Below are 20,599 nucleotides of genomic sequence, written 5' to 3' on the forward strand. Positions count from 1 at the left end.
ATAGAACTCATGCGGAAGTGGCTTTAGCTTCCTATTGCTGTGCTTTAACCCACTATGCCACCAGGAGGGCCTTTTTTTTTTTTTTTTTTTTTTTTTTAAGTTTAACTGAACTTAATAGTTGACTAAAATATACTTAAAATGCTGAAGTAAAATGCTGATTTCACATGCACACACACACAACTTGTATGAAATATAATACCAAGAATATCCAAAAAGGGGACATTTCTGCTATTCAAACATTTGTTTGCTTAATAGATTATTTATTATGTAAGACCTTAGAAAATGACATGGTGAGGAAACCACCGTGTGGGCACCCAGTGATTTTCAGCAGGTTAACGAAGCCCTCAGCCCTCTTGATACATAGTCTGTAACAAAAGAGATAATACTCTGAACTTTGCTATATCCTGAAATGTGGAATAGCTTAGTGTGGGGTTATCATTCCTGTCCATCCTGTAAACCTTTTAGGGTAGGGAAAGTTTAAAAGATTATGTTGTTTGAGGAGGTTATCTTTTTCTAAACTTGAGAGAAGCACTTGCTTTAGATTTAAGAGTTGGCTAGCCCAAATTATTGTTTAGTTATCTTTTTATTACAGCCTGTTTTCTGGCTTTTGGGTTAACTTCTGAGGTGGGGTTGGGTGAGAGCTGTCTGGAGAGCAGGCTGGTACTTTCTGACTACAACAGCAACCCTGTTCTTTAGTATACTTTCTTTTTTGATCTTTTCTAAAGGGTTGCCCTTATTTTGCCCTTGGGATTAAGTGAGTAACTTTCCACAGGAAGTGTTTTGTGTACAGAACTGACCTTCTGCCTTCCGCTTCATGGGTACTTGTCAAACATGCCTGGATCAAGGAGCAGTGATTTGCAAAATTCTATTGACTATCTATAAAATTAAAATGCCTTAGGCTTTTGGGGAAGTTGTTTTGAGAAAATACATATTTCATAAAGCTTTTATTTCAACAGACTCTCAGAAGGTTAAATAGTGTAATAGAGAGAACATTTCAGTAATGTTTTTAGTGAGGCAGAACTGGAATTTAAAAACTGGATCATTATTTTCATGACTGATTTATGGCATTTAGTACTAGTACTGGCTGAGGCATTCGTTTTAACGATTTTAGTATTTTCTTAATTTGTTAGGTGTGGCATAATCTTTGAATCTGACTTGCCAAAATCTCTTTTTGTAGGTGGTCTGCTCTGTGAATGAGTAATTCCCGAAGAATGAAGAAGATTCAATAATTTCAGGAGTTCTTTGATGAACTTTAACAAATGATAGAAATTATTTATAATTTATCAAAAAAAATATATATCCCTGGTCAAAAAATCTTCAAGTGTGTTTGTTTCTTTCTGCATTCCTCATGTTCTCACATGACATTAATGTTTTGCTTTTCTTAAAGGGTATAATGTAAACTTAAACATGTACGTTCTTTTTTTGAAGATTTATTTATTTACGCATACAGAACTGGGGTACAGGCCAGAGGCTCAGGGGTGGCGAGAGGCTTCACCAGAGACAGAGCGGGGAGCAGAACAGGCAGATCGACAAAGTACACTGCTGAGGGGAGCAGCGGGAGGGTCAGGAGAGGTCTGCCACGCCATGTGGTCACCTCCGTGGCAGGCAGGAATCGAACTCATGCAGAAGTGGCTTCAGTTTCTTAGTGCTATGCTTTAACCTGCTACACCACAAGGGAGGGCCAACATGTAAGTTTCTTATGCCGTTTTAGGGACTCTGAATATCTGTTGTAAGAAAAAAGCAGATAATGGTCTCATCCAATGAAATGAATCTCCCAACATTTAGGAATGTAAAAGTGAGAAAATAACCCTTTACCAATTTAGAATGAGTGTAGTAGCCATGTCGTTTCATTCAAGCTTTTAACTACCTTAATTTAAAGACAAGAACTGGATAATCCTTCTCTATTTGTATTTTAAATCAATACATTTGTTCTTTATTAGTTGTGACTTTTGGGGAAGTAGTTTGTTTAGAGTTTGGACCACTTTAGGGCCTCAAAGTTTTTAGCATGATTAATAAGTGTATAGCTAGTTTCGTTTTAGAGTTGACTGCAATCATAAACTCATTGCTTACGCCCAGATAGTTATCGCTCATTAGAAGCTGGCTATGGTCATAGACTGGATTAGTACAAGTAAATTAATGCAATAGCTTAACACTATGCCATAGTGATACCAGAATGTGTGGTTCACTTACTATAGCGACCCTGTGATCCGATTAACTGATTTGTGGGCAAATTGTATTCTGTGTATCAATCTAAACAACAAAAAGACTGAGGCATAAATAAGAGATATGTAGCATTCATGTGTGATGGGAAAATTGCTCCTTTTTAAAGGTAGAGCCATGAAATATGACAGTCATAGGTTTAAAAATTGGCTGTGTGACCTCAAGCAAGTTACAACCTTATGGGCATGTTTTCTCATATGAAAGAACAAGAGACTCAGGGAAAATAGAATTACAACTTAAAGACTGAGTACTAATTAAAATAGTATATATAAAGCATTGGCCACCGTCAGTAGCACTTACTATTATTCTCAATTCTTTGATACTAGATTTATATTTTTATTTTGATATGCTACTTTAACTTTAGTATGCACTTAGTAGTTTTCAGAATATTCTTCTAGATGAAGAATGGAATCTTTGGATATGAACCAACTTCTACCCAGAACAAATCCATGGTAACTAGTTATGCAAATTCTGCTTGAAAATATCCTGGGACTACAAAAGAAAATTAAAATACATTGTTTTATGACCCATTTGTTATATGTGCTTCCAACTTAGGCATCTGCATATTTTTCAAAACAAAAAATGAGATCATTTTTCTATGTTACATATTTTTAATGAGATTATAATATTGATTGCCTTTTCCCCTTATGTTTTACCATCCATGAGTATAGTTCTATAGTTCTGTTGGCTATATATAAACTCATTCTGGGGGTTACCATAAAATTTAACCAGATCTTTATTGTACAGTCATTAAACAAATTATAGTCATTACAGTCTTTCATTAAAGTCATTATAGACTGCCTGCTGTTTTCAGCAGTATAGGAATTTGACACAAGCTATGCAACTTCTATCCACTGACAAATTCCAGATAGAAAAGGAAAAGCTCTGAAAAATTAGAATTTCCATGCTAGCTCATGTTATGACCCCCTTTTTTGTATATCAAAATATTTTGAGCAATCATCAGCTGGCAACCAGATTACCTTAGCCTCATAAGGTGCTACCTGGCCCAGGCAAGCAAGCGCTGCCCCAGGGTGGGAAATTTTTCTTAAGTCAAAAATATTACAATGGGCTGATTAATAAAAGCAGTTGGCTGTTATAGCAAAATCAATACTGTAAAATAAGACAGTACTAAAACATGCTAAAAATTAGGAGTTCTTTTATTGCCCAGAGGAGAATCCAAATCTTATCTTTCTAATAGCTTACTTAAGCTTTGTATTGCTTAGTCTTTAAATGAATCTTACTATCTCCTTTAGTGATTTACCTACAAGAAAACTCCACCCTAATCCTTGACTTGACTTGACCATCTTTAACAGCTTCACCTTGGCCTGAGACCTCACTTTATCCTCTTTCACATCTCCAACCCAACCTCCACCCTAGCCCTGGATTTGACTTTACCCTCCAAGATGTCTCCATGAGAATGAAGATCATTATGTAGCATTTAAGGTTTAAAGGGACTTTATTTTAGCCAGTCATCATTGTGATAAATATAATGTTAGCCTTAAATTTTATGAATTTATGTAACTATCTTAATTTTAATACATCGATTTTAAGAATAATAAATGTTGTATCTCAGCTGAAGGTCAGTACAACCCCAAACTTTTTTTTTTCCTTTACATACATGGCTTTCTTTTTTTACCTTTGTCAGATTTTTTTTAATAATATAATATTTATTTTTACATCATTTTGTACATTTTTTTAAATCTCAATTGTAATCCTCATGGGTTTCACATCACTGAGTCACAGTGTGCCATCACCATAGTACCATGCACTTCCCCCCACTGCCCCCCGCATTTTTTATCCCATTCCCCACTCCACCCCCACAAAATGTCTCTGCTATATGGCTGTTCATTATTATTATTTTCTCGCCTGGTCCATTATACTCCTGCTATGAGCAAAATCATCCGGTATTTTTCTTTCTCTTTCTGGCTTATCTCACTAAGCATGATCTTTTCCAGCTCCATCCAGGTTGCTGCAAAAGACATGTGTTTCTCTTTTTTGGTTGCTGAGTAATATTCCATTGTATATATATGTATCACATCTTTTTTATCCAGTCATCTACTTTTGGGCATTTGGGCTGCTTCCATGTTTTTCCAATTGTAAATAAAGCAGCAATAAACATGGGGCTGCAGGTATCTTTTTCAATCAGTGTTTTTGTGTCTTTTGGGTAGATAACTAGGAGTGGGATTGCTGGGTTGTAGGAAAGCTCCATGTTAAGCAGTTTGAGGAACCTCCAACAGTTTTCATAGTGGTTATGCTAGTTTGCATTCCCACCAGCAGTGCAGGAGAGTTCCTTTTTCTCCACATCCTCGCCAACATGTGTTGTTGCTAGTTGTTTGAAGATGTGACATTCTCACTGGGGTGAGGTGGTATCTCATTGTGGTTTTAATTTGCATCTCCCTTATTACAAGTGATGTTGAACATTTTTTCATATGCTTGTTGGCCATCTGCATTTCCTCTTTGGAGAAGTGTCTTTTAGCTCGTTTTTTGATGGGGTTGTTTATTTTTGTTGAGTTTCATCAGTTGTTCGGTTATTTTTGTGATCAGCCCTTTATCACTGCTTTTGTGTGAGAAATTTTTTTCCCAATTAGTGGGCTGTCTGTCTGTTTTTTGTAATGTCTCTTTTGCTATACAGAAGCTCTTTAACTTGATGTAGTCCCATTTATTGATCCTTACCTTCACTATTGTGGCATCGGGTGCTCTATCTTTAAAGATGTCACTGAAGTGTATGTTGTGTAATGTTTGGCCCATCTTTGCTTCCAGGTATTTTATGGTTTCTGTTCTTACATTTAAGTCTTTAATCCACTTTGAGTTGATTTTTGTGACTGGAGTGAGGCAGTGATCTAGTTTCATTTTTTTTTACCCATTTTTCCAGCACCATTTGCTGAACAAGCTTTCTTTGTTCTATTGTATCTTCTTTGCTCCTTTGTCAAAAATTAGCTGTCCATAAACTTGTGGGTTTATATCTGGGTTTTCTGTTTGAATCCATTGGTCTATATGTCTATTCTTATTCTAGTACCATGCAGTTTTGATTATTATGGCTTTGTAGTATAGCTTGAAGTTTGCAACCCCAAACTTCTAAGAAAAAAAGATGATTGTGATCTTAGCCCAATTCATATGCTAATGTTACCTCACTGCTTGCTTGAAATTTATAAAATAAACTGCTGACAGCAGAACAGGAAGACTTGCACCCAACTCCTATTCCCCTGTCTTCCTTGCATCTGCTCCCTTTTCCCCCCTTTTTAGGAATCTCTACTCACCGATGCCACTCCCACCTTAAGACGTACCTGTTCTACTCCCCACAATCTGTGATCAGGATGGTCCCCAACAGTAATTGGGTCTAAGTCTTCTCAGGGAGGATATCTGTCTTTTAGAACTAACATACCAAATAGCAAAATTATTTTCTAATTCTTTTATGTTTTGGTTTTATGGTACTGTAACAGGGTGGTCCCTAGGAAAAGGGGAAGTTCCAGGTTCCCTGCCCCACCCAGAAGGAGGGTAGAGCTGAGCAGAGAAAGAGGAAGAAGAGAAGAGAAGAAAAGAAGGAAGCAGGATGGAGAGCCAGAAGACCTGAGGAAGCCAGGTCTTGTGATGAAGCATCCTTTACTGATGACTTAGCTAAGGGTGAGTGACAGGGAAAGCATTTTTTCAAGGCTTTGTATCAGTACTGCCTTTAGAAAAAGTGACAATTTCTTTTTTTTTTTTTAAAGATTTATTTATTGGTACATACAGAATTGGAGTACAGGCCAGAGGCTCAGGGGCAGTGCGAGGCTTCACCAGAGACAGAGTGGGGAACAGAACAGGCAGATCGACCAAGTACACTGCCGAGGGGAGCAGCGGGCGGGTCAGGAGAGGTCTGCCACACCATGTGGTCACTTCCGGGGCAGGCGGGAATCGAACTCATGTGGAAGTGGTTTCAGCTTCTTAGTGCAGTGCTTTAACCCGCTGCGCCACCAGGGAGGGCCAAGAGTGCCAATTTCTATAAGCTCTTAGCAAGGTTAACTTTTTGATATTTGCCATTTTGATAAATTGTACTTCCTTTTTCCCAGAAGCACTTCCTCCACCCCCTACTTTTTCTATCTCATCAATCACATGTCCATCCGCAAATCAGTTGCCATCAAAGGGAATATTTTAGGCCCTGGCAACTGAAGAAGTCAACCTTCCTTAGCATGTTGCCCAAGTAAAATCAGAGTTCCAAAAATGAACATGAAAGAGGAAACAGCTATAGGCAGCCAGCAGTGTATTCCTAAAGTCATGCTGGCAATAGGTGTTCAAAGCCTAAAGTCACACTCCTTCTATTTTAAATTCTGTATCAGGAAAGTATTACTCTCAAGCACAGTGTTTCTCAGACTACACAATAAGAACAGTTTTTTCCCAACTCACAGCTATACAGGTTTTGATGAATTTCAAAGACACTAAGTTTCTGTCAAATTACTGTAGTGTCTAAATACTCTCAATTCCTCTCATTGTCATCCAACGCTGATAATTCACCAGCCATCTGGACTCGTTGCATTTGGAAAGGCACTGTCTAGCCGCAGACTTCATAATTTGGCTGCAGACTCCTCTCCTGCCTCATGCCCCAAGGGTGTTCTCTGTTACCAGAATATGTGATGTGTTTTTGTTTTACTTCTGGACTTCATATTCTGTTCTCCCTTCCTGGAATGCCCTCCCCTAGCTAGGGGCTGTCTAGTCCTCTCTTCAGACCAGCTTAAGCTATTTTTCCTGAATTCCTTGTGCCCCATTGGTATTTCCTTTGACCCCAAGTACAGACTTTATTAGATGACAGTCATTTCTGGGCCAGTCTCCCTCACTATACCAAAAGTTCTTTGAAGGTGATAATTGTCTTATTCATTTTTAGATACCGTGTTCCTGAACCACATGCATTACTTTAATAGATGCTCATTGAAATAAATTGAGTCAATAAATGAGGTGACTTTTGTATACTTAATTCTCCCCCATATATTTTCGGCCGTGCTTTTCCCTGCCTGTGTGTGGATTTCCTTAAAACAACATTTTGACACACAAGTTTTTCTTTTCTGTCAAATTTGAATTATAAAGAAGATCGAGGGCTCTCCCTGGTGGCGCAACGTGTTCAAACACCGCATTATGAAGCTTCAGAAGCCACTGCAGCATGAGTTCCATCCCTGGCCAGGGAGATGACCTACATGGCGCGGCAGACCTCTTCTGACCAGCCCACTGCTCACCTCAGCAGTGTACTTTGTCAATCTGCCTGTTCTGCTCCCCACTCTGTCTCTGGTGAATCCTCTTGTAACAGGGTGGTCCCTAGGAAAAGGGAAAGTTCCAGGTTCCCTGCCCCACCCAGAAGGAGGGTGGAGCTGAGCAGAGAAAAAGAGGGGGAAAGGAGAAGAGAAGGAAGCTGAATGGAGAACAAGGAGACCTGAGCAGCAAGCATGTGATGCAGAAACTGTGTTTGTTTCCTGACCCTGGACCTGTTAAGGCAGATGTGGGTGAGAGACCTGTAGGGTGGTGACTATGGCAGTGTTTATATTGATTTTGATTTTGCTCTTTTCCTCCCAGATTTGTCTGGCCATTTCTGACCCTTTTCCATGGGTCCCGGCCAGAAGGTGCTTTAGTCTTGTGGCGGCTTTCAGGCCTTGCTTTGGACCAATCCCTTTTGGGTTGACTTTTGCCCACGAGGGGATGGGTAACTTCAAGTGTTTGATTTAGAAGTTATATTCTTTGTATTCTGTATTGTATATTCACTGTATTAAAGTCCCTTTTCATTAAAGTTTTATATGTTTTGTCACGGCAGATGGCAGAACCCACTTAGAGCAGGCAGGCTTGGGGCCCCTGTCCCCCTGTCCTGGAACAGATTTGGCGTCAGCCTGTAACACTCTCAACCACCACACCTCTGGCCTGTACCCCAGTTCTGTAAGCATAAATAAATAAATCTTTAAAAGAAAAAAAAAGACGGAACTTTCCTTTGTATTTCCATCGTTGGGTCTACCCTACAGACATCAGTGTTACCAGATAGCATGTGGGGTTCAGGCAGCCCTTATGTGTCCCCAGCAGTATGTACATGTCCCCTGTAGCAACAGATGAGGCTGTGTGGGGATACATAGGAACTCCCAAAAGCACCTAGCAAGGTAGTGTGACACCAATTTACATACAACTTAGAGTCACAGTGACCAAGACATTAGTCCTTACTCATACTAGCTCTGTGACCTTAGAAAAGTTCCTTATTCTCTCTGATCCTGTGTCTTCCATTTAAAGACACCAATGGATGACATAGAAGCCATACCCACTGATGAATGTTACAGATGAGCTCTTGGTTGATACAAAGGCGGAATAGTCCTCTGTCTCTTTAAAAGGATAGGGCCAGCCCATCCCTCAGGCTTCCTGAGTAAGATGACCTGCTTTGAAATTCAATCTCAGGCTGAGCCTTGCTTGTTTGTCTTTGTTTCTGCACTTCTGATTTTGCTCAGCTAGCTGAGACAGCTCTCTGGCAATTCAGTTGCATGACTAAGAAGGATAAGCAGCTGCTGCTTGTAAAGTGTTGAATTGGTTGGGAGGCAGGCAAGTGGCATAAAAGCAGCTTGGAAAGCCCCAAACTCCACTGCTCAAATGATGTCAGGGGTCCAAGCTAGAGGAAGGGTGCGGGGAGGAGGGAGTGCTTTCCTTCTCTAGGCACTCAGGCAGCCACCATTGGATTTCCCCCCAATTTAGAAAGGAAGGAACTGTGCACATGGTTGGTCAGTTGATTTAAATTAAATAGCAAAAACCGTTTTCTTCAACATGCCATATATTTTCATATCACTCTGCCTCTGTGCTATTCTCATCACTAGAAATGGTCTTTTCTTCTATCTACCTGCTTAATTCAACCCCTATTCCTAAAATCAAATGTTAGTTCTTACATCTTACCCCCCTGTACTCCTCCCCCTTTATCTTCTTTCCAGGTTGCCACCTGTCCATAAAAGTAATTCAGTTACTATATGTCACACTCTGAGTTGCCATTGTTTTTATCTTTTATCTTTCCCTTGATCCAATGAAAACTCAGGAATCTGATTCTCTGTATGTCTGGCTAAAATAAAGTAAGCAGTCAATTTAAAAAAAAAATGTTCAATTGAAAACTTCCACTTGACTTATCTGAAAATTTCTAGCAGTATAATGAAAATCACTGTGGATTGAGCATATGAAAAATTGCTGGGTATCCCCTCCTTCTCCCCTCTCACCCCAACCCCTAGAGAGAAAAATAGTAAGTGCTAACCTGTAGCAAGGGAAAAAATCAAGGAGTCTATGGAAGCCAGTGGGGCACTTCTTAGTTCAGTGTTGGCACAGTCCAATTTATTTCTTGGTGACCCAAAGTAGGCGCCTGGTGGATTTAGACATTCCTTGGGTGTCATCATTCTTCTGGGAGCTGAGCAGGGAAAGTGTGGGATTAGGGGTCATGGGTCAAATCAAATCCAGGATTTCACTGCTGCAAGCTATTTGAGTCATAGCAGTAAGTCTAGTGACTAAATAATAATGTAAAGTACCAAATCTAGACCTGGCGATTTTTGGTCTGCCAAAAATCTTTGTGTTAACCATTGTGTTAACCATCAGATGTGTAGAGAAAGTCAGCTTAGAATTCAATAGGCTGTTTTGCATAGCTATAACATGTAATGGATGTCAGATAAATGCCTAGTGCTGTTTACAAAGTGATCTAATAAAGGCCTTCAAGGGGTTTTCCTCACAGGAGTTTTTCTGATAACAGCCCCTTACTTTCCTACTTTGATGTGTCCTACCTCAGGAGAGCCCCAGCCCTCCCCACAGGGAGCTCAGGACTGTGTCCAACCTAGGTGTTACATAGAAAATTCTGTGCTTGCTTATCCTTTGCAAGCCCCCTCCCACATCTTCTCCCTGACTTACTGCAAGTCAGTCTAGCCCCCAGCATGCCCCCTCCTTCCCCCTCCCCAGGTCTTATCCTGCCCTCTGTGGAGGTGCTTTAAGTGCTCTGCCAGCCTGCCTGTGTGCCTGATCTGTTTTTTCTCACTGCCAGTACCTCTTAGATTCCAATTCCAAACATGGTATCCATCTGGGGTCACCCTTTCTTCCGGTGCCAAGAGAGACACATTCCAAATGGAACACAAGTGTGCCTCCCAAGCTGGACTCTCTCATTCTGTTTAGGGACAACAGAAGGCAGGATGTGGTTACTTTATCCCTCGCAGCTGAAGTTTTCAGTTCCATGGCCCGTTTTCCTTGGGACGATTTAGTTTTCTTTTTAAGAGGCAATTTGAAGGCTGTGAAGAAACCTGCAGCCAAGGAACTTTGCCAGACCTCACCAGGGAGGGGGGTCAAAGCCCTGCTGAGGGAAAGGGAGAGGAGAAAAAGTCTTGAGATTCTCCATGAGGTGTACTATGTTCTGTCATTCACTCCCAAAGCAACGGGAAGCTTTCCTCCCAGCAAAAGTGGAGTCACTGGGGAGAAACTGGAGGTGAGAAGACACCCCGGAGGACGGGTTCATTCTTTCTCTGAGTTTCCTGTGTGGGAACAGCATTAGTGCTGGCAAGACTGAGAAGCCCCGAAGATGAGCACCAACAGCAGCAGCACCGTTTTGCCGCACCTCTGGCAGGGGCCAGTGTGCATTGGCTGGAAACAAGATATAGAAGGAGCTGTCTACCACCTGGCCAACTGCTTCTTGCTCCTGGGCTTCATGGGGGGCAGTGGGGTGTATGGATGCTTCTACCTCTTTGGCTTTCTGGGCACAGGCTACCTGTGCTGTGTGCTGTGGGGCTGGTTAGATGCCTGTGGCCTGGACATCGTCCTCTGGAGTTTCCTGCTGGCAACAGCCTGCCTGCTCCAGTTAGCATACCTGGTATACCGCCTGCGGGAGGACACCCTCCCTGAGGAGTTCGAGCTCCTCTACAAGACATTGTGCCTACCCCTGGAGGTGCCCCTGCAGGTGTACAAGGAGATTATTCACTGTTGCAAGGAGCAGGTATTGACTCTGGCCACCGAACAGACCTATGCTGTGGAGGGCGAGACGCCCATCAATCGCCTGTCCCTGCTGCTCTCTGGCCGGTAAGCCGCTCTGTCACTGCCAGATGTCTCCCTCAGCCCAAACTTCTCTTTTCCTAGCTTGTTCTTTTCCATTTTGTGGTGCGTTCCTTTGAGAGGAGGATGTGACAAATCAGACCAAAATAGGTTTTCTAAGCTTGGGCTCGCTTCCTCTTTCTAAGTCTTGTCATGACTTAGCTGCCGCAACATCTCTGTAAGCTTTGGAAAACTGAATATTTTTATAAGATTAATCCATTCTTTCCCATATGCATTTAACATTTGCTAAGTGTCAACTATGTGCAGGGAACAGTACCAAAACTGGGTTTCCAAGAACCCCTGTTCCCTGCCAGAGAATCAAGGAAACAGCCCTAATTGTGTTGGCAATATCCTGTACAGACTTCATGGTAAAGCAATTCTAACAAGCAACCTGTCCGTCTTTCCATCCCCAGTATTCTACTGACATTCTTACAGAACTGTCGATCTGAGGCCAGACAGTAAAGGAAGGTAGGGATATCCCACATGTCTCGCTGAGGATTTGGTAAAGAGGCCTGGTTTCCTCCTTGTGAGAAGGCTGATTGTCAGACACTAGCAGAAATGGTCTAAGTTAGGACCCCTGATGCCAGACAGCCTGCACTTGAGTATAGTCTGTTGGTCGCTGTCTTCTGCACAAGAAGTGCTGCGATGTGCTGTGTAGGGGATTGTGGATGCTTTGAAATATGGGACTTGCATGTGAGGCTGACCATCCAATAATAAACAACTTAATCTGGTCTACTTGGGCTGGCTCTGCCAAAAGCATGTATTTCAAAAGTGTCGTCTTCAATTTCCTTCCCTGCTGTCTTTATTTAGACCATGGTAGAAAAGATAGGGTGGGAGTCAAAACACTCTGATTGGAAAGGGGAAAAAAACAAGGAAACCAGATAAGACTGCCAGCCACAGAGTAAGAAAAAAAGAGATTGGTGATGATTATGATGATGTTACCATAACAACTATTAACAGCAATGCATTTATATATTAATGCTTAGAATTCACAGTGTATCTGGATATGTTTGCATTTTGTTTGGACTCAGAAGTCAGGTTTTCTCAGCAGATATTTCATTGTAAACAAATGCAATGATTTGTAATCATGTACATACATGTGTAAACACAAACACACTGTAACTATGGCCAAGCCATTTGCCACCTATAGCCCTTGCTCAAAATAAAAACAATACAGGAACCTTGCTTATTCATGCCATCTATGCAGTTAATTGCTCCTCTGTTTAAAGGAGGAAATTGGGACTGCCGGGGAAAATACCTACTTCACCAGTGTGCTCATTTCCTGGAAGTATATTATACTTGCTGTGAACTTGTATAAAATCACTTTCTGTGAAGAGGAGAGGGGGATTAGTACCCCTGGTGTGATGTTTCCTAGTATATTTAGTATCAAACCTGATCTGATTAAATTCTGATTTTTTTTCTTGACTTTCAAGGTTTGTAGTAAAAGTTTTGCTATTTTCAATATTATCCTGTCTCAACTTTTCTAAATTGGTGGGAAAGGAGGCTTCTAGCTAATGACCAAGTACCAGTATTTTTTAAAGATTTACTCATTTATTCATATAGAACTGGGGTACAGGCCAGAGGTGCAGGGGCGGTGAAGGATTCACCAGAGAGAGTGGGAACAGAACAAGCAGATGGACAAAGTACACTGCCAAGGGGAGCAGCAGGCCGGGGTCACCTGGCCCCCCCCAATAGAACTCATGCTGAAGTGGCTTTAGCTTCTTAGTAATGTGCTTTAACCCATTGCGCCAAGTTCCAGTTTTAAAGGAAAATCAATGTATCTCTGATTTGTTATAGTGAGGTACCAAACCCAAGAACAACATGAAGTGCCAGGATGTGAGGGCTCCCATGAAGCTCTTTGTTAAAACTGCAGAAGCCTTTTTTGTTTTATTTTAATAAAACATTAAATCAAAAAAGTTACAAAGGCAATGTGACTTCCTCAAAGACTGTCATCCCGTTAAGCTGGCCGGTGGCATAGCTTCTCTCTTCCGTATAAAAGGTTCTCTCTGGTGGCGCAGGGGTTAAAAAGTCGCAGTGCTATCAAGCTTTCACCAGCCACTGTAGCCTGAGTCTGATCCCTTGAGAGGTGCAGCAGACCTCTCCTGCCTTGCCCCTGCTCCCCTCAGCAGTGTATTTCAGTTGACATGTTCTGCTCCCCACTCCATCTCTGGTGAACCCCTCTACCCCCGCCAACCTCTGGCCTGCACCCTTATTCTTGTGTGCATAAGTAAATAAATAATAAAATGCTCTTATATGAAGTTCTAATCACCAGTTCTCCTGAGCCAGTAACTGTCTGAGCAATTTGTGTCCTGTCATCCAGGAGATCAAGAAGGAAGAGGCTGGAATGGAAAGGACAATATACATGCCCTTCAATGGCTTCACAGACCCATACAGTCTCATGAGATGTTACTCAGACTCTACAATGGATAAAGCCTACTGAATCTTCATCATTTCCCTTTTTTTAATACATAGGTTAGACTTGAAGATGATTTGGGCAGCCATTTCCCTTTGCCCACACGGTCTCTTCTCTCCCTTTGCCAGGGTTCGTGTGAGCCAGGATGGGCAGTTTCTACACTACATCTTTCCTTACCAGTTCATGGACTCTCCTGAGTGGGAATCACTGCAGCCCTCAGAGGAAGGGGTGTTCCAGGTAACAGGGAGCACTGTGACCCAGCAATGACCCTTCCTCCACCTCCTCCCTCTCACACCTGCCCTTTGAACCACTGCCCATAGGCATCTCCTGTGGAAAGGGTTTGGTCTCCAGCAGAAGTGGGGTGGGGTACAGAGGTGTGACCCCGGATATAAGGGCCATGTCACTCCTCTGCCCAAAACTTACCAGAGCCTTTCAAAGACCATGTGATCAAAACTCACACCCCTTAGAGAGTAACTTTGGGCCTTTGCAATGTGCAGACTCATCTCTAGACCTTCCCTCCTTCACTGTTTTGGCCCACACCCGCCAGGCTGAACTATTCATTCTTCATGAACACACTACATTATTTGTAGCACCAGGCCTTGCCCCTCTGTCTCTGCTTTCTGAAATGTATGTCCCGTCTGGATGAGGCTATGTTGTCTCACTTCCTCTGCCAAGATTGACCTCACCAGCTCCTGCCCAGAGAGCTTATTGTTCGTGCCTGCATGTCTGTTTAATTCCTTTTGTCGACACAGACTGGTGCATATATTGCTCTCTGTTCAATCATCTGGTTTCCCCTCTTTTTTGCATGCAGTGAGCTCTTTGAGTTAGAAAACTGGGCTTCTTTTTTTCTCTATCCCCAACTTCCAAAGGACAATTCCTTGAACGCAGTAGGTATTTGATAAAAGGTTTTCTGAACTGGCTTGTCTGTGGGCAGCTGGTGTCTCAGAAGACCCCCAGGGGCACTCACATCTACATTCCAATGTGAAGCCTGGCTGCTGTCTCCTGCTCTCTTCTGTGCCATCATCAGTCTTCCTTCCCTTCTTTGTAGTGCTCATGAATCTGATGGCTATTACATGGCAGGCACTATGTATTATATGCCTACTGATTCCCATGACAGCCCAGGATATTTTATATTGACATATTTTATATAAATATTTATTTACATTTTTTTGAGGGGGGGATTGAATATTTTTACTACCACACTTAACAAATGAGGAAACTAAGGCTCAAAAACATCAAATAATTTGGCTAAGGTCTTCATCTAAAAGATGGCAAAGCCAAACTGCCTAGTTCTGCTGTTTCTCTCTCTTTTTTTTTTAAATGAGAGGTTTCACCAAGAAACTGGCGTTAACACACACACACACACACACACACACTCACTCACTCACTCACTCTTATAGGGACTCCCCTCTCCAGATGGTTTGCCAGTACCGAGCTCCATGCGTCTCCTACCACTTCTATCAGGGAGTCCCTCGGGCTGGCATATGAGCCAACCCCAGAATAGACACATACCAGGCAGTGCCTCCTGGCTGGGCCTACTTCCGCCCCACCCTGAATCTCAGCTCTGTGCAACAATCCTGATTCCAACCAGGGCTGCCAGACACAGGCCCCCTTCAGCAATGTGATGATGTTACACACACAGATTTACACTGACACACACACACATATCCCCTCATCCCCTCAAGAGGCCCAGAAAGTCTCCATTGAGAACTCCCCCAAGGCCGTAAGAACCTCCAGGAAGGCTGAGTCAGGTCATGGGCCTGCCAGAACAGGTTCTGTTTCTGACACTGATGCTTACAAACAGCTGGTGGATACACTGGGTGTCCTCCCCTTAGTTATGCTTGAAAGGAAGGACTCTAACCTCAGATGGCCTCTCAGTCTGGAATGGTGGTACCAACAGATTCTTCCTATTTTTGTTTTTAGTGTGCACCTCTCTTAGATTGGTGAGATCCACATGTTTGCTATTGACTATATAAAGTTACATTTCCTCTTTGAAAATATCAGGTGTTATCCAGACTTACAGTTTATCCTGACCTTTCTTTTTGTAAGTGCATAGACTTTGTGGGTTGCCTGAATCATAATGCTTACTGTGTTTAACACAAATGAGTCAATATTCTATCTTATCTCTCAACAAGTAGTTAGGTAGGAACAGATTGATTGTTCATCTCTGTGACCCTTCATTAATCACTAAGAACATAGGAGTATGGGGTCTTATCAAAATCACCATTATTTCTCCTGTATATATTGTGTTTTGCTGGAACCACAACCTCTTTACAAATGTCCTCTCATTTAACCTATTCAACTAGTTTCTGAGGTGATAATTAAAGAAAATGTTTATTATATCTTTATCATAATTGCAATGGGCCTTCTCTGGGGCCAGTGAGCCCCCACATAACTCTCAGAGTGGGGAAGACACTGGAGGTGGAGATGGGTGCTGTCATTTACCTGGAAACTGTCCATGGCAGCTGGGGGTGTCAGGGCCACAGTTGAGACCCCACCTTGGACTCCGGGAAGGGTGGTATGGGGAGTACAAGGCAATGCCTTCACAAAGGAACTTGCAAAGAGCTGGCAAAACTACAAATGCATTTACCCTTTGAGCCACCAATTCTCCCTCTAGGAGTTTGCTCTAAGCATACAGGTCTACAAGTACAAAATCACAAAGGAATAAACTTTTCTCATTATGCTGTTATTTATAATGGCCAAACATTGGGGACAACTTCACACTCATCCATGAGAAAAAAATCTTTGTCACAGATGTGTGTGTGTGTGTGTGTGTGTGTGTGTGTAACCAGAAAATAACAGGTTTCCTGAAGACCTTTAGGGAAGATCTTAAGAACATAAGAAAGTGACATTAGTTTGTTTTGAAACAGTCATTCATTTACTTTAGTAGTATTTATCAAACACCTATTACAATCTGGCACTAGTACAGGTGCTTGGAATATATCTGTCAACAAAACAGGAAAAGGTTCTGTCTTTGTGCGTTTATAGTCCAATAGAGGAGACAAAAAAAAAATAGCCCTTAGACACAATGAATAAGCAGGTGATATAATATGTTAAAAGATTTTTATCTTTTACTAAAAATTATTTTAAAATCTAGCAAATGGCAAAATGCAACATAAATAATTCTTAGACTCTGAAAATTACAGAGGTTACCAGTGAGGGGAGGAAGGAAGAGAGCAGAGAGGAGGTGAGGTGATGATGTATTTGTCGGAGACCAGCTCCAACTATTGAGGTGTCTGGAGGCAAGACAGGCAGGACCGTAAGGTGGGAAGGCATTGGCGAGTGGAGATTCCTAAAAAAAGGGGAGAAGAAGAAAAAAGGGAAAAGGGGGGCGAGGAAGACATGGGAGTCAAGAGTTGGGTACAAGTCTTCCTGCTCTGCCTTCAGCAGAGGTTTATTTTTATAAATTAGGAGTAAGTAGTGGGATGATATCAGCACAGGAACTGGGCTGAGAGATTACATGTATTGGATTGGAGTTTTGGTGGAAGGTAAGCACATGTGCAGGTTGAGGTGTGGAATTGGACTCCTAGACATATATTCTTTTAAGCAAATGACAAGTCAGTAAAATTTTGATAGAGAAAAAGCGGCTAGAAAAAAAATTGCAATTTTAAATAGGTGGTTATAGATGACTTTGTTGAGTATGTGACATTTGAACCAGATCTAGGGAGGTGACATTGAAACCTGTGAATATCTGCGGGACTGTCATACTAGACAGAGGGAAGATCCAGAGCAAAGGCCCAGTGGAGGGAGGGGGTAGCATGTGGGAGCTACTAAAAGGAGGCCAAAGCTGTTACAATAGAGAGAGGGAGTAAAGAGAATAGCTGTAAAGGCCCCATGCTATGTAGGCCTCTGAAATACAGGCGATGTAGACTGATAACCACAGGCTGGCCTGTTAGTCATGGACAGATTGTGAGGACTTCTTGCAGAATTCCTTCTCATGAGGCAACAAGCTTGGAGAGATTATGTAATTTGTCTACTGTCCCAGCTGGTAAAGGCACAAACAGGAACTTGAAACCTCCTTCTGGTCATGGTGAGGTAGTTCTGGGCCTTGACTTTAGTGCTGATTGTTATGAGAGAAGAAGCTGAGTGGAGGAAGTAAATTACAAAGATGGTAAAGGGGTACTACAGAGGAGAAAGGGGAGGAGAGATAGTGGGGGATGGGCAGGACTTAAAGGGATTATATGAAATCTCCAAGAATGTTTGAAATGTTGGCCATAACTTTGGTTGAATAAGCCACACAAAGAATTTAACACAATGCCAGGCACATACCCGGCTCTCAGAAATTGTTAGCTGCTATGGTCATCATTGACTTACTCTACCCACAAATCTACCTTGTGAACTCAGCCAGTCTTCTCACTTTTAAAGTATTATAGCCAAGGAGATCATTAAAGATTGTATGGCCACTACCCCTTTTAGTAGGCTGAGCACTGTTTAGTTTAACCCCAGCCAGTCCACACATCAGTGTTTGTTTTTTTAAGATTTTATTTATTTATTCATACAGAATTGGGGTACAAGCCAGAGGTTCAGAGAGGTGAGAGGATTCACCAGAGACAGAGTGGGGAGCAGAACAGGATGATTGACTGAGTACACTACCAAGGGGAGCAGCAGGCTGGTCAGGAGAGGTCTGCCACACCACATGGGTCACCTCCACCTCCGGGGCAGGGATTGAACTTGCACTGGAGAAGCCTGCGGCTCGCTTACATGCCCACCATCAGGGAGGGCCATGCATCATTGTTTTAACAAGAATTATCAAGCACTGACTAATGTGCTAGGTACGTTATTTACCAGCAATGTAACTTAACTTTGTACCATGGCACATAGTGTGTGCTCAGAAATTCTTTGAAGAATTTGGCACACTTCAACTTGAGCTCTGAAGAACTCCTCTTCCCCGTACCTGTTTTTGGACTTTAATCATCAGATCCGATTGATAACTTGTAGAGGCCAAGTCAAGGGCAAGTTTATGGACCTGAATCTCAGCCAGTGTTTTGTCCACTGTTTTGACATAGCTTGGCATTTGATATTCCAAATGCTCTGCTCCAGTGGAAACTCTTTCTATTGCCTTTTTCAATCCCTACCCCAGTATATTGTTTTTTTTTTTAATCGATAAAATAAACTGTCATCAACATCTTTGGGCCCTGAAAGGCTTCATCTTTCTTGGAATCGCAGTAGACTCAGAATCCTCTGCAGTCTCTGGGATACCAGCTGTGGGACATAGAATATGAAAGCTAAGGAGACTGAATGGGAAACTAAGGCTCCAGGAGGTGCAGTTTTCATGAGTGAATGACTGAATCTAAGGGTCTGGATAGCCCCTCACAATGCACCCCCCCAGCTCCCATATCATTAACACAAATGAAAGTCATTCCCTGGGCCTCCCCAGACAAGGCCATGGAGAGGAACTCCCCCAGTTTCTTCAATGCATGTGCAAATGTCCACCAAGTATCTGTGTTTCTCTGTGCTGCTTGGGGGCACGTTTTCTAGTTTTAAACCTTCACTCTCTCCTCCTCACCTTTCTCAGGTCACCCTGACTGCAGAGACTGAATGTAGCTACATTTCCTGGCCCCGGAAAAGTCTCCACCTTCTTCTGACCAAAGAGCAATACATCTCCCGCCTTTTCTCTGCCCTCCTTGGCTATGACATCTCCGAGAAACTCTATGCACTCAACGAGAAGCTCTTCTCTAAGTTTGGACTGTGCTTTGACATCCGTCTTCCCAGCCTCTATCATGTCCTGGGTCCTGCTGCCCCAGATGAGGAGCCAGAGTATGAGAAGGAAGATGAGGAAGTCTTTGAGCCAGCAAAGCCCCCTCCTCAGGCCACACCCACATTTATCCAGCCAGAAACCCCTTACTCTCCTCCCCCAGGGGCCACTGACCCTCCTCTGCCTCCCTCCAGGCCCCGGATCCCCAGGCCTGACAGCATCCTGGGTGAGGACTGCACCAGTCTGGTGCTGGAGGACTTTGAGGAGGTGTCAGGTTCAGAATCATTCATGGACTATAGAAGTGATGGGGAATACATGAGGTGAGGCGAGAACTGATGGGGGGGCACAGCCACCGGCCTTAGGATCCTGTGTAAGTATCAGAAGCAGCTGCCACACCTCCCTGCCGACAGCTGGCCTACCTTGATTTGAAAGAACAAAAAACAAGCAAAAGCTGCCTTCTCAGGGGACTTCCAGAAGTGTCATTAACTTATCCTCACCCCAGGTGCACAAAGGAATGAGGGGAATTTGAACGCATTGTTTATTGGTAATTATTAAATGTAATGCATTTTGGAAAATGGGCAGGTTGCCACTTTGAGTAGGCAGGTCACTTGTTCAATTTTAGGCAAGGTTTTGCTAACAGCCAAGGCCACAGCTAGAGCTAAAGGGATTCTATTTGTGGCATGCATTTGAAAAGGAATGAAATGCTGGCATGGTTCTAATTCTTACTTTCGTGGCCCAAAGACACACTGAAAAATTGCCATTACGAAGCCTAAATTGGGCCATATCTCTATTAAAATTGCCTGTTCTTAAATGACTTGTGACTACAGGCTATGTGCCGCGGAGTGTCACTGTGACTGGATGGGCACACAGCAGCTGGCTCTCCCACAAACCACACCTGTGGAGATGGAGAGGGCGTGCGTCTGGAAGGGCCTACAGATACATGCACGATTTACCTCAACCTCATGCAAGTGCACAAGAGAAGCTGTACTGACGTACTGAGTGGTTCTGGGAAGTTGCTTTCATGTTCCTCCTGCCTGCCTTTATGATGTTGTGACATTTTCCTCAGGCACTTTGCCCAACCATTGTGTAGGCCTGACTTTGCTTGAAGAAAATCCCACTCTCTGATTTGGGAAGCACTTCCAGCTAAGAGACCCATCATGATTTGGGCAGCATTGACACATTCCCTGAGAAAGGAAGTCCAGGGCAGGGAGGCCTCCAGTAGTCACAAGGTGAATAAGTGA

At 42.7% G+C, this 20,599-nt stretch overlaps 2 protein-coding genes across 3 annotated transcripts in view; both read left to right on the plus strand.

Annotated features, from left to right (window-relative positions):
• Window positions 1–1,316, plus strand: part of LOC101635803 (cytochrome c oxidase copper chaperone) — a 7,564-nt gene extending 6,248 nt beyond the window's left edge. For both annotated transcript variants that reach the window (XM_012731473.1, XM_004675189.2), the window contains exon 3: window positions 1,178–1,316. The gene's annotated coding sequence lies outside the window, so the exon portion shown is untranslated. The remainder of the gene's footprint in view (window positions 1–1,177) is intronic.
• Window positions 1,317–10,744: 9,428 nt separating this feature from the next.
• Window positions 10,745–19,736, plus strand: POPDC2 (popeye domain containing 2). The gene is made up of 3 exons (XM_004675190.2): window positions 10,745–11,238; window positions 13,792–13,900; window positions 19,179–19,736. The coding sequence occupies exons 1-3, from the start codon at window positions 10,745–10,747 to the stop codon at window positions 19,680–19,682; spliced, it is 1,107 nt and encodes a 368-aa protein (XP_004675247.1). The 3' UTR covers window positions 19,683–19,736.
• The last annotated feature ends 863 nt before the right edge of the window (window positions 19,737–20,599 follow it).

Source organism: Condylura cristata, unplaced genomic scaffold (genome assembly GCF_000260355.1).
Source record: "Condylura cristata isolate star-nosed mole 26May11 unplaced genomic scaffold, ConCri1.0 scaffold00003, whole genome shotgun sequence".
Lineage (NCBI taxonomy): Eukaryota > Metazoa > Chordata > Mammalia > Eulipotyphla > Talpidae > Condylura > Condylura cristata.

What these genes read in the sequence shown, in the direction of transcription:
- POPDC2 (XM_004675190.2), top strand. Translation starts at nt 10,745, where the DNA reads ATGAGCACCAACAGCAGCAGCACCGTTTTGCCGCACCTCTGGCAGGGG. An exon ending in TCCCTGCTGCTCTCTGGCCG is followed by an intron (nt 11,239 to 13,791) that starts GTAAGCCGCTCT and finishes TCCCTTTGCCAG; the next exon opens with GGTTCGTGTGAGCCAGGATG. An exon ending in CAGAGGAAGGGGTGTTCCAG is followed by an intron (nt 13,901 to 19,178) that starts GTAACAGGGAGC and finishes CACCTTTCTCAG; the next exon opens with GTCACCCTGACTGCAGAGAC.